Source organism: Glycine max, chromosome 3 (assembly GCF_000004515.6).
Source record: "Glycine max cultivar Williams 82 chromosome 3, Glycine_max_v4.0, whole genome shotgun sequence".
Lineage (NCBI taxonomy): Eukaryota > Viridiplantae > Streptophyta > Magnoliopsida > Fabales > Fabaceae > Glycine > Glycine max.
This window is the reverse complement of record NC_016090.4, coordinates 24914866-24927828: the sequence shown is the minus strand read 5'-3', so window position 1 is coordinate 24927828 and position 12963 is coordinate 24914866. Positions and strand designations below refer to the sequence as shown.

At 28.7% G+C, this 12963-nt stretch overlaps 1 protein-coding gene across 2 annotated transcripts; it reads left to right on the top strand.

Annotated features, from left to right (window-relative positions):
• Positions 1–3887: 3887 nt before the first annotated feature.
• LOC100789148 (membrane protein of ER body 2) lies at positions 3888–12134 on the top strand. 2 transcript variants are annotated; one of them, XM_041014286.1, is made up of 7 exons: positions 3914–4097; positions 5426–5749; positions 5810–5908; positions 6926–6967; positions 8914–9120; positions 9530–9591; positions 11417–12134. In XM_041014286.1, the coding sequence occupies exons 1-7, from the start codon at positions 4007–4009 to the stop codon at positions 11888–11890; spliced, it is 1299 nt and encodes a 432-aa protein (XP_040870220.1). In that variant the 5' UTR covers positions 3914–4006; the 3' UTR covers positions 11891–12134. The 2 variants fall into 2 exon arrangements, with proteins under 2 accessions (XP_003520981.2, XP_040870220.1); XM_003520933.5 differs by having other exon boundaries at positions 3888–4097; positions 5426–5908.
• The last annotated feature ends 829 nt before the right edge of the window (positions 12135–12963 follow it).

Sequence of the window (12963 nt, the reverse complement as noted above, 5' to 3'; positions counted from 1 at the left end):
ATTTGTGCATTTCTTCAAACTCATGTTTGTACAATATGCAGGGCAAGCAAGAATCTTTTGTTACTTCATACCCATCGGGCAAGTATCTTCTTTGTCTGAAAGTAACTTTTTGGCAACGTGTTTTCCTTTGGAAGCATATAGTGCATTACTTGAAGTAGTGAACTGAAGCTTTTGTCACTCCACCCATATCTGACCTTGACATTAACCAGACTTAACACTGTTGAAAACAATGTCAATGAATTGTTGCACCCCGAATACAATGGCTTCCTTGAAACAGTTTGCAATGTATCATACATAGGGGCATGTGCTTGCTGAAAAGACTCTTGTCCAAGATCATGAATCATATCCTCTAGGTAATCTCCCATTTCTACATCAAACGATTTAGATTGGGACCTTCTCTGCATGTTTGTCAATTCACTATGCCATATCAACATTGTATAATTCTTCTTAATCCTATCACACAAATGATGTTCCTGTATGTCATTGAGTATTTGTTGTCTCCCATTCAAACAATTTATACAAGGACAAAAAAAAAATTGTCCTCATCTGATTGACTTGTTTCGAAAGCAAATTGCAAGAACTACTCCACGCCTTCCTCATACGCAGGGCTCATGCGACTTTTGTTCATCCAACTTTGATCCATCTAATTAATAACTCCGTGATACTAACAAAGTTATTTGACCCCTCATGAAGATCTCACTTGTTTCATTAAAGGTGTGTACCTATCCCATTCAAGAATACATATTTTTATGGTAGATTTGTACGTCAAGGTTAAGTCTCTTTTGTTAAATTTGATGAAATTTTAGCAGCATTTCGCATTGATCTCCAAGTACACGACATGAAAGCGGTAAGATTAATTCCCCAACAATCAAGTATGCACTTAGAGAATAACTAGAAATGCATTGTACCGAAATTTCATCAAATTCAACAAAATAATCTTAACCTTATCGCATGAATCTACCATAAAAATATGTCTCTTTCCAAATTGTCCAAACGGACAATTCAAGATTGAATACAATGATTAATGCAAACTATCCACAAGAATCATTGTATTCAATCTCAAACGGGGTTTTGAGGTTCACTCATCATGAACAATAATTATATACAAAGCAATACTCATTAATCACATAAAACAATGTAAGAGGCATAAAGATTGGTTAGAGTGTCAACTTCCTCTTCTACTAATCATCCTAAGTAATCTACAATTTGTTTACTATCATACCATGTCCATGTTACCCACAGAATCTATTTTGTACAGTGGAATGTATTGAAATTCAAATTTTAAGCTACAAGAAACTGAAATCTTGCATAAAAAGTATCTTAGCCACTTTGTTATCACTAACTCAATTACATAATCTTCATAAGGAGAACATTACATAATTACTATTTAATAGTCAAAATTATACACATTCAAACCTGGTTTAAGCTTTCAAAATGGTGGAAAGGGCTTCCCAAAAGCAAGCAGTAAACAAGATGGCTTCAACTTATGCTAGACTAAAATGAGTTTGAACTCTACACAGAGAAATTGGAGAGATCAGCAGTAACATACAAAATTTGTGGGAACCAGTTACTATGTAACTTAACAAAACTCATTTCAACAAATTGCACATTGTAAGTACCAATAATATAGAATTTGTAGTACAAAACACTAACAAAGGCCTTAGCTGCAACAGGGAGTCTCCTCCTTTGGACAAAATTCAACAACTTAACACATAATGAATCAAACTTACCAACAATTGCACTAACAAACTAGTGTCAAGCTGAGTTGGAGTGGGAGCAACCAACTCACGGGACACAGCTTAAATTGCTCCTATCTAAAGAAAAAAAAGCATACATACATACATACATACATATATATATATATAAAGTGGAAAAGAATTTTCAGTTCCCATGTTGTCCCTATAGGTAAGTAACCCTCTTGAGTGGATACCAAGGGTGGTTTGGTGATTTCAATGTCGGTTAATATGGGATAGGATGGATCAAAAACCATGTGATAATAGATCAAGAACATCCAGCATCGGTGTAAAATACTCATATTTGGGTAGGAGAATGTCTTGTTGAGGGTCCATTACAGGGTTCATGAACTAAAGAAAGTTAAAAGACCTTAAAGGATCCAATAATAAATGATTGAGTAGGGGTCCTGAGGATGTGCACGTGCCCATCTTATCCGTGTAGTTAAGAACTAGAGCTAAATATTATAGTGTATGAAGATGAAGAATACCTCTACAATATTATTCTTCATCTTCACCATTTATTCCAATATTAGAAAATCGATGTGAACGAATACACGTTATTTACAATTATGTCACCGTGTTTATGTTAACATCAGTTTTATCGAAAACCAATTACACCTAACGATGTTAAATCTATATTTTCTAGTAATGGATTACTACTAATTTTCTTAAGATCTAATGATTATAATAAGTAACTAATCTATCTTAACTATTAGATTTCAAAAAGAAACAAATGATGAAGATGAAGAATAACTCTAAAAGAATTATTGTTGGAATAAGTGAATTCATCCTCTCTATATATAATGACACAGGTTCATTAATACTGATTATACCTATTTGGTTCAGCATTTGAAAACCACAGGTGGATATTAATTTGATATGAAAAATTAACGTGAACACGGAATAAGTGAGCACTACATCAACACATTATATTTCGTCTGTATGATTAATTTGGTTCCTGAAAAGTATACGTACGGCAATTTCAAGTTAGTCCTTAAATCCTAATAATCTATAAAAAAAATAAAAAATCTGAAAGTAACTTTTGTCTTTCACATTCATAATTTGTTTCAGATATGTCCATATTTATTATCATTAAAATACAATTTAGTCTTTATATGCGCGCAAGAACTTAATTACTTTTTAATAATAACATGATCTATCTATCTAAGATGAAAGACGAATGTGAAATATGGCACTACTTTTCAAAAAAAAAAATTAGTTTATTAACATTTAGCGATTAACTTGAAACATCAATACACTTTAAGGACCAAATTGACTAGCTTTATATTTCTCTCTGTCTCTCCATCTTTTTATTAAATCATATTACTTATTGATTATTGTATGTATACTTCTTATTATCCTATCTATTTCTCTCTCTAATGTTACATGTGTTGGTATAAAGAAAGAAGTAGGAGAAAATGATATTTTTTATAAGGTGTTTAGATCATTGAAAAAAGTGAGGGAGAAGCCAAAGAAAAAGAAAAGTTAAGCTTTCTCTTTACTGATTTGATTAGATAGAAAAATGAAGAAAACGAAAATGAGTTTTCATGTAAAGACATATTTATCTTTAATATATATAGATCTTGTAAAATAAAGAAGAAATTAAGTAACATGATTAAAATTGTAATTTTGGATGAGTCCTACATTTCTTTTGTCTCTCGTTCCTTCATTTTCTTCTCATGAAAAGGGAGATTTTATTTTGAGGTGAAGTCCACACTTTTTTTTGTTCATTTCTATTCTCTCATTAACTAAACAACATAAAATTACTTTTTCTCTTCCACTTCACTTCTCTCTTTTTCAACATAAATTTAACCCTGAACGTCACACCCTAAAATACCTCATATGCTGCACGTCCACTTTCACTTTTAAGTTAAAACTATTAAAAAAAATATTAATAATATATTCTTTAATAGACTTATTCGAACATATTTTTTATTATTGATTAAAATTTATTAAAAATCATATATTTTTATGAGTTTCATCTTTTATTTAATAACTTTCTCCTGACTTATAATTTTTAATAAATTTTAACTAATAAAAAAATGTGTAATAGAATAAATATGTTAAAAGAGTACATTCCTCAAACTATTATATTTTTTCCACCATCCGTTGCGTTCACACCTTGAAAATGCCTTGAATGACAACCATTTAATCATGCATTATATAAATGAACTTTGCACTATGCCTTTTGTTCAAAGAGCAAGCTAAGTAAGCATTCTCATTTTGCTTGACTTTGGCAGCGACCAATTAAATAAGCTGAGTGCCTCAAGAACATGGATGCTGAAACGCTGACATTGCAAAAGGAAGTGGTTTTTAACCAGACTTCAAAGCAAGTCATGGCTTCCTCTGATGATGACGCAAAAGGTAACAACTAAGGAACATCACTTTTATTTAGCATTTTTCTTTGACGCAAAAGATTCATCCACTCCATAAACGGTCTACTTTCTTCAGTTATTGGTTTAACCTATAAACTTGAGTTTTCTAAAAATAATAATGTCGACTAACAAAAATATATGCTTCTTATTAGGCTTATTCAACCATTCATGTTGTTTTTGTTGTGTTTTATGTTTATGGTTGTGTTTTTGTTTAAATCATTTTGTTCCAAACTCCAGTCCGTTGTATGATAAGGTTTAGTGTATCCAAACAAGTTCATTTAATTGTTCACTTTCACTTAAGTGATGAGCCTAACAATATAGTAGAATTTTTTTTTTATTTGTGAAAATCAAAGAGAATGTTAAAAAATTTAGAACAACTTACACATTCTTATTCAACTAGCTGAATTTTACATAATATAATAGAATTGAAGTCTAACCATAAGTGTTAGAAGGTGAGCATATAGGCAACATGTATGAGTCACAACTCGTCACAGGCCCTTTGATCTAGCTCCTTAACCTCAACTAGGGAGCTACCCAGTAAACTAAAAAGGAAAATTATACTTTGAACATTCAATGTTGTACAAAACTTAGTGAGAGAATAAAACCAGAGAAGAAATATACAAATATGATAAGTAATTTGATGTGATTGAAAGAAATAAATAATAAATGATGTGATGTTTTAAAAATAGAAGTGTTCAAATATAATTGCTTAATTAAATAAGTCTAAGTTTTTTAAAAATAGAGGTTAAGGATAGAGGTTGAGAATAGTTTATAGACACTCATCTTTGGATTTAGGGACAAAACAGCCTAACAATCTAGGGCATGGACTTGAGATTGGAAGACATTTCAATAATTTTACAAAAAACATTATCAAAATAAATTCTCTTAAACCTATTTTAATAATTTTCACGTTCAAACTTATTTCAATATGTTTTCTCTCTGAAAATTTTTCATGAAAAAGTGTTTAATACTTCATTAAAGTGTTTACCTAAACGCGTACGGCTATATGTTTTCTCTGTGAAAATTTTTCATGAAAAAGTTGTCTAATTTCGAAAGATACAAATTGTGCAACACTACCGAATGAAACATAATTATGTTTTCATGACTTACCAATAAAGAACTCAACAGCAAAATTAAAACCTAAAACACCTTCCCACACACGGCTAAATTAATGCTATCAAATAGATTTTACGGATTTCAATATAATCTACATTTTTTTTTGTCTTTTTTTTTCTAAATCCAATAATGTTACTTGCTCATTTTTAGAAATTAAGAAAAGGGGCTAATCCAAATTTTCTAATATACTCTACTTTACAGTTCCTTTTGTAGAACCCGTTTGTAAAACGATGGTTATAGAACAAGGGAGTGTTGGAAACGGTCAACATCATGATGAAGTGAAGGAAGAAAATTCTGGTCCAGCTAGGCTTTACTTAAATCCTTCTAATTCTTTGGTGTACATGAAAAATGGACCAGCTATTGGCATAGCCATGTCACCCACGGAGGAAGTGCGTGAAGTGTATTTGAAAAACATGTTCATGATGCCACCAAACCATGGATTCTATTGCCCCAATTGTCACATTGATATCAACAAGGTGTTGTTTTGCACAACGCGGCAACAAGATGAGTTTGAAATTAAATCTCCTGGAATGTTACTCAAGGGTCCACCTATTTTGCCTACATTTACCCAGCCCCCGGTTACTACTGAGCCTACGGTTACTACACCTACACTTATCGAACCTGAGCAAGATAATGAATGCCTAGTACGATGCTCAACATGCTTCAGTTTACTCATTCAAAAAGGTAACACTTGTTAATATATATATATATATATTAAAATACTCACTTACCTAATTTATCAAAATTAAAAAAAGAGATAATTTAATTCATAAAAAAATCATTTTAAATTTATAATTTTATTTAAAATTATCATTGTTATTAATATTTTTCTCGTTTAATGATTTATCAATATATTTTTTTCTTCTTTTAATGAGAGGTATTTCTATTATAAAAATAATTAATACAATGAATATTATATATTTAAGTTATTTTTGATAAAACTAATTAAAAAGTTAATCTGAAAGTTAAAATGTTAGTTGACAATTGAAAGTTTAAAAATTAATTTATTAAATTAGAAATACTTAATAAAATTAGTTATTGAAATATTCGAAAATTTTAAAATAACAAAAAATTAATAAAACAACAATTTATTCAAAAAAAGATAAGAAGGAAAGTACATAAATATATCGAGTATAAAAATAAAAATATAAAAAAAATTAGAAATTCAAAATTAACATTTAAAAAATATTAGTTTAAGTTATGAACGTTAAAAGTTATTAAAAAGATATTAAAAATAATTTATTTATCAAATAATTAAATGGAATTTTCAACTAATTAAAAATTAATTAAAATATATTACTTGAACATAATATCTGAATCTTATAAATAGAAAAGAACATACATTATTTTAAATTTTGATATATAAATAAAATGAAGTGAGTAATTCATATTTTATTTAGTGCTGTACATGTCTCGTGATGCTGGCGATTATGATTGGTGTCTCTATATTCTATATTATACTTTAAAATGTAATTAAGATGATATTATATACTGCGGAAAACAACCTACACATTCAATGTCTCTATCTGACTATTTTAAATAAAAAAAATCATTTAAGCTTAATCATGCATCGATGCACAAAAGATAAAATAAAAGCTAAGGTGAACCTAATAATGAAGAATTTGAGTCCTTAATTGATAAAAAAATATTATAAATGACGTAGACTTACTCTTTTTTTTTTCTTTTCATTTTTTGGAACAGGCAAAGAGTTTTTTACTGGGTTGGTATCACGAGCTCCACAAGGTAATGTCTATCCTGGGCCCTGTTTTTAATAAATTGAGCAATTAGACACAAACCGTTGACTTCTGGAATAAGCTAACCATCAAAATTAATTGACTTCTTGATGGGTTAACTCACGGATTACGCACATGAATTCAATCAATTTCTTACTAATCAATTAAACAAATGATATATTGCCTTAGTCCCGATTAAATTTGAAAAATATATAAATTGTTAAGAATTGGGAGTACACCTTTAAATATGTTTTAGTCTTAAAAAAAATGTCAATTGAACGAGATGGCAAATAAATAGTTTTTTATTCTTGAAGCTAGGACTAGTTGCGCTGGAGAAAACGATGCATGAATAACATTCAAAATGCTTATCATATTATAAAGAGGTGTTTCTTGCCAGAATAATATATCACATATACGACGGGAAGACATCAATTCAGAATTTAAAAAAATAATTTTGACACCCTTACCAAAATTTCCATACAAATGAAATGCACTCCTTGACCTTATTACTTTTCTCCCGTTATTAAATATAATACTATTTTTCACTAATTTACATGTTTAATAATGTTGATTAATTTGATTAATAACGTTAAACCTATTAACAATTTTTATTATTTTTTCAAAACTATTCTTAAAAGGACTCATCATCTTTCTTTTTCACTCAATTAGTCTCTGTTTAATTAATAATTGTATGTTATATAGTCTTATTCTTCAATCCATAGAGAGATAATATATTTATTTTCTTAACTCATAACATTGTAAAATAACTAAAGATATTTTTGTCAAAAAATAATTAATATAAAATAAAGATTTAAAAGAATTTTATAAAAAGGACAAACGAATTTGAGAAAATTAATTATATTCCTGAAAGATGGAGTATTACACACTTTTTTTTTATTCAATAGACAGCCACAAGGTTCAATTTAAAATTTCATATAAATTACTCAGATTTCCCTACTAAAGCGACAGATGCGAGGAATTTGTTCAAGTATGACAAAAAATAATGGATAATATAAGAAAAAAGTATTAAATTAATTAAAAGATAAAAATTTATTTTTAGTTTAAAAACATTAATTTAAATTTAATAAATTATAAGTATTTGATAAAACAAATTATTAAATTAATTGATGAATATAAAATGATATCAAAATGTATTTATATATTTTTGTTAAACTTACATTTTTAAGCATTTTTTTTCCAGTAATTATAATTTTTACAATTAATTTTGAACTTTTATTTTTATTGTAAATTAAATATTTGAAAAAAAACAAAAAGTATTATTTTAATATTAAAAAGATAATCCAAAACTATTTAAAATTTTTATTATTCTAAATATATTTTATTTATATATACAAACACCTCTTTGTATAAGCTACATTGTGTGTGTGTAAAACACTATAAATTAGTAATATTAATTTATTTACAAAAAAATTTGGTCAATTAAAAAATAAATTAGCTAAAATTATTAGTCAAATATAATTTTAATTTCTTTTACAACTCGTCAAAATCGGTATGTTTGCATTATGATTAAGTTATGTTTTGGATCTAACAAATTGACGGTTATATAAGATATGGCAAACGATGTGTTGTTGTTAGTAGTGGACTACTCCATTTGTCATCTGTCATTGATTTGAAACATTTCCTCGATTAAATTCTGAATCTTCCACATATGTGATAAACATATTATAGAAAAAAATATTATACACCAACACATTATTATATAAAAAGTTTTATATAATCATTCCATCAAAAGTTTTATATAATCATTTCATCATAATTATGTAACTTTTTTTCTTTTAAAATAATTATTTTAAAATAATTTAAAAAATATTAATAATTAAATAACAATATAAAATTATTCTACACTATGTTCATGAAGAATAACTCTATATGCTATCTTATAATATATTTACCCTAATTTGCTACCATTAATTATGCTATGTTTTCGTTGAACAGAGTTAGAGTCAGGCCAGGGAGATCAGCACGTAGTTCCTATACCAGATTCATCTCCTATAATGCCACAAGGTCCACCATTTACCATCACCAGGCCAGAAAGTACCAAGGGTTGGGAAATTCTTAAGAGTATTGTCTATGGTGGTCTTGCTGAATTATTAGCAAGCCTTAGTGTTGTGACATCTGCAGCAAGTGTTGATGCTACCACATGTATGTAACTAATTAAGTTCAATTCTCTTTTTTTGTTTTCCTTTTTGCATTCACTTTTGCTTTTTAAATTATTGTTGAACAACACCAATACATCATAGGTTGGATCTCAATATCTCATCCATTTTGCTTGAAATAATTATGTTGTTTTGAAGCAAAAGGTATAATAACAAGCAATGTAAGTAGTCCACTAGAATGTACAGAACAACATATATTGATGGATAACTTAAATTTAACAATCCAATTTTTCTTTACATTATTTTAATGGAAAAGGTAATTTATATATTATTAATAATAGGACAGGCAGTCAGAAATAGTTTAAAAAATTGCACAAGTTAAATTGTATCCTGTGGATCATAAGTAGTGCGCGCAAATTTATTGACTTACATTATTTCTCAAATTGTGTTTGCAGTGAGTATTGTTGCTCTGGGTGTTGCAAATCTGATCGGTGGACTTTCGGTCTTGGGTCACAATGTGAGTTTTTGTTCAATGGATGATTGATGCATTTCGGATCTTGCTTCCCCTAATATTCTTAATTAATTAATTTGTGGCTGAACATTAATCGTTTAGGTATTTATGTTCCACTTAAAACTTTAAATAATATAAAGAATGCAAACCAGCAAAAACGCTTGTCAAAGTACAAATTTTTTAGAAGTTTAACACATAATATTATCAATGCATTTTCAGTACTATAATGTTCAATAAGAACTTTTTAGTTATTAATTTTTTTATTAAATCAGTTTATTAGTCTTTTAATTTATTTTTTAGATTTAATTTAATTATTTAATATTTTTATTTAATTTGATCCTCAAATTTTTTAAATAAATTCAATTTAGTTCTTCAAACTAAATCGTAAGAAATCAAATTTTGGATTGTTAAAAATCGTTATTAAATAGTTTTAAACTATCATAAAATGTACATTTTCCAAAAAATAATTGACATTAAAAATTAGAGGACCAAATAAAAGAAAAACTAAAGAACAAAATTAAATCGATTTTAAAATTAAAAAATTAAATTAAACCTAAAAAAATAGAAGAATAAATCGAAACTAAATAATAAATTAAAAAACTAAAAAACCAATTTAATTTTAATCCTTTAATGTTCTTAATACATTGATTAAAAGTATCCTTTTTTCGTTTACTTTTCATCCTTTTTTCCTCCATATTATAACAGTATAACACATGTTTTTTTATATCATTTATGTGCCAACAATGTTTTAATGAACCCTAATTAGTCATTATCAAGGACTTCCATTCGTTGGGGGGATTATTATAAACAGATATCTTCAATCCAGCTTTCACATTATCCAAGTGGGAGTCGTCCCCTCCTATTCATTCCAATTCTATAGCCCCTCATCGATTTGATGCATTTATGACTATATTGTGGAAATTGACAAACAAATTATTGGACTACTCGGTTCTATAATTGATAGACATTTTCGTTGGTGTGAACATCACATATTTTGGTTTTATAATGACTTATATTGGAAGTGGATCACTACTCACTGCAAGTAGATTACTACTTGCTGCGAGTAGAAAGTGACGTAATTGATAAGTGGTTTTATATGACTTTGTTTCTTAGAGTAGGGAACCCAAAAATAGAAAAACAGTACTTCTTGAGAGTATTGACAAAATGTTGATGACTATGTAGTGACGTAAGAATAAGATATCCTTACATATATGTCCGTGGGTGTTTGGGTCTATGTACTTATGTCAACATCCTTTGATTTTGTATTGGTTGGTAATTTATATTTTTAATCTTTTCATTTTGTGCTGAAGGTTAGCACTTTACATAAATAAAAATTTGAGAAAAAACGTGTTTTATATTAATTGTTATATTTTCAATAAAACATGATTAAGGTCCCAATATTTTAATATGATAAACTTGGTTCTCAAATTTTGAAAACATGTGCATTTAGTTCTTCCTAACTTTAAAAAATATGATGAAATATTAGAGAAAAAAAACCTAAGTTTACATAATTTTTTTAAAGTTTAAAGACCGAATTTATCCATCAATATAAAAATATAAAGACCTTAACCACATTTGATAGAAAGTATAAAATTAGAAACATATATTTTTCATGAAGCTTTTCTTTCGTTAAAAAAAAAAAAAAAACCCTTCAAGGGGCTAGATCATGCCTCATATTATTAAATCTAAGATAAGGAGCATTACTTGGATAACTCATAGGGACGAGGCCTAACATTTTGATTAAGAAATTAAAAAGAAAAAAATATTTACTGTACACATAATATTCTCTATTTTTTTCCCCATTAAAACTAATTCCTCTATATGCGCACAGCTTAGGGACCTGAAAGCTTCGCAACCAAGACAGGGAAGTGAAACACAAGCACAAGAGGACAAATATTATGAACTATTGGGAAAGCGGGAGAATTTCTATCTACATGCCTTTTTTGCTATCTTATCATTCCTCATATTTGGGTTAGTGCCTCCAATAGCATACGGCTTCTCATTCCGTGAGAGTAATGACAAGGATCTCAAGCTTGCAGCTGTTGCGGTAGCTTCTCTAATTTGCATCACATTGCTTGGCATGGCAAAAGCTCATATCCAAAGATCCAATACTTTTATGACATACTTTAAAACGGTGACGTTTTATGTTACCTCTGGAGTATTGGCCTCACTACTTACTTATGAAGCTGGAGCCCTAATGAAGAAACTTGTAGAACAGCTTGGATGGTTTGAAACAAAATCAAACTTTGGCTTGACTCTTCCTGAGATGATGAGTATAAAGAAATCAGGATGGGGTTCGTACTAAAAGTAAAGGTGTTGGCGATGTTTTGGACAATCATCATGTATCCATTGAGTAATTATCTTGTCATGCTTCAACATTGATAGTCAATTTTAAATGCGGAGTTTGTACTACTTTTTAATATTTGGTTAGTTATGTTGGTTGGGGACATTTTTTTCGTTTCATTCTGTAAGTTTGGTGACAATTTAAGTTGTTCCGGTTAAGCATGGAAGTATCTGGGGAATTGGATTCCTGCATTCACGCAATCATACACTCATCAATCTTAGTCTTCAATTTTTTTCTCCTCAACTTCTATACAATTAATAAAATAAAAAAGAAAAATCTTTAGTGACCGGATCTTGATTGAGTAATTGAATGCATGAAGCCTTACTGCAACCAAACCAAGTCCAGTATTTGGATAATTTAATGAAGTATTCTTTTTCGGTAAATAAGGTTTTAATCTAGATATGTCTATAAATAAGTTCTTTCAAAACAGAGTAGAATCATATTTGTAAGTTATTTCTGAATTTGGATGTGTCATGAAGTGGACCTTGGAAAATTTTAGTAATAGTAGGTGATGAACTTGGATGTTGGGTGTTGCTAACTAATGCTCTTAGAGCATTGATTAAGGAACTAAAATAAGAAAATATTTGTAGTAGAGATCATAAGAGAGCGTAAAAGTCATGAATAATGTAATTTTGTACATCCCGACAAAAATCTTTCTCTTTTTTGATTTCTTAACCAATGTCCAATGATACTACTTAGCATTTGCCAAAATATAATAATGTACAATTATGTGACATATCACACAGATTAAAGGAGGATTTAGAATGTGTATCGAACCCTTAATATATGTCTAAAATCTTGATGCAGTATTAAAGACAACCTAAATTTCTTGGTTCCAGTCTCAATCGTTTTTTTTGGACATTTTCTTTTTAATGATCACATGTGTCTTTCAAGGGAGTCAATGATAATCCAACTTATAGGACCACTAATCTAAAATTGAGCTAAGAAATGGGACAGTTTATCTTTATTTGGTGCTAGAAAATCAGTGACAGCATGTCTATTACTTGAGAAAAATTCCACAGTATTGCAACACT

Coding starts and splice junctions, on each gene's coding strand:
- LOC100789148 (XM_003520933.5), top strand. CDS start 4,007: ATGGATGCTGAAACGCTGACATTGCAAAAGGAAGTGGTTTTTAACCAG. Junction 4,098..5,425: donor CTCTGATGATGACGCAAAAG/GTAACAACTAAG, acceptor TCTACTTTACAG/TTCCTTTTGTAGAACCCGTT. Junction 9,592..11,416: donor TTTCGGTCTTGGGTCACAAT/GTGAGTTTTTGT, acceptor ATATGCGCACAG/CTTAGGGACCTGAAAGCTTC.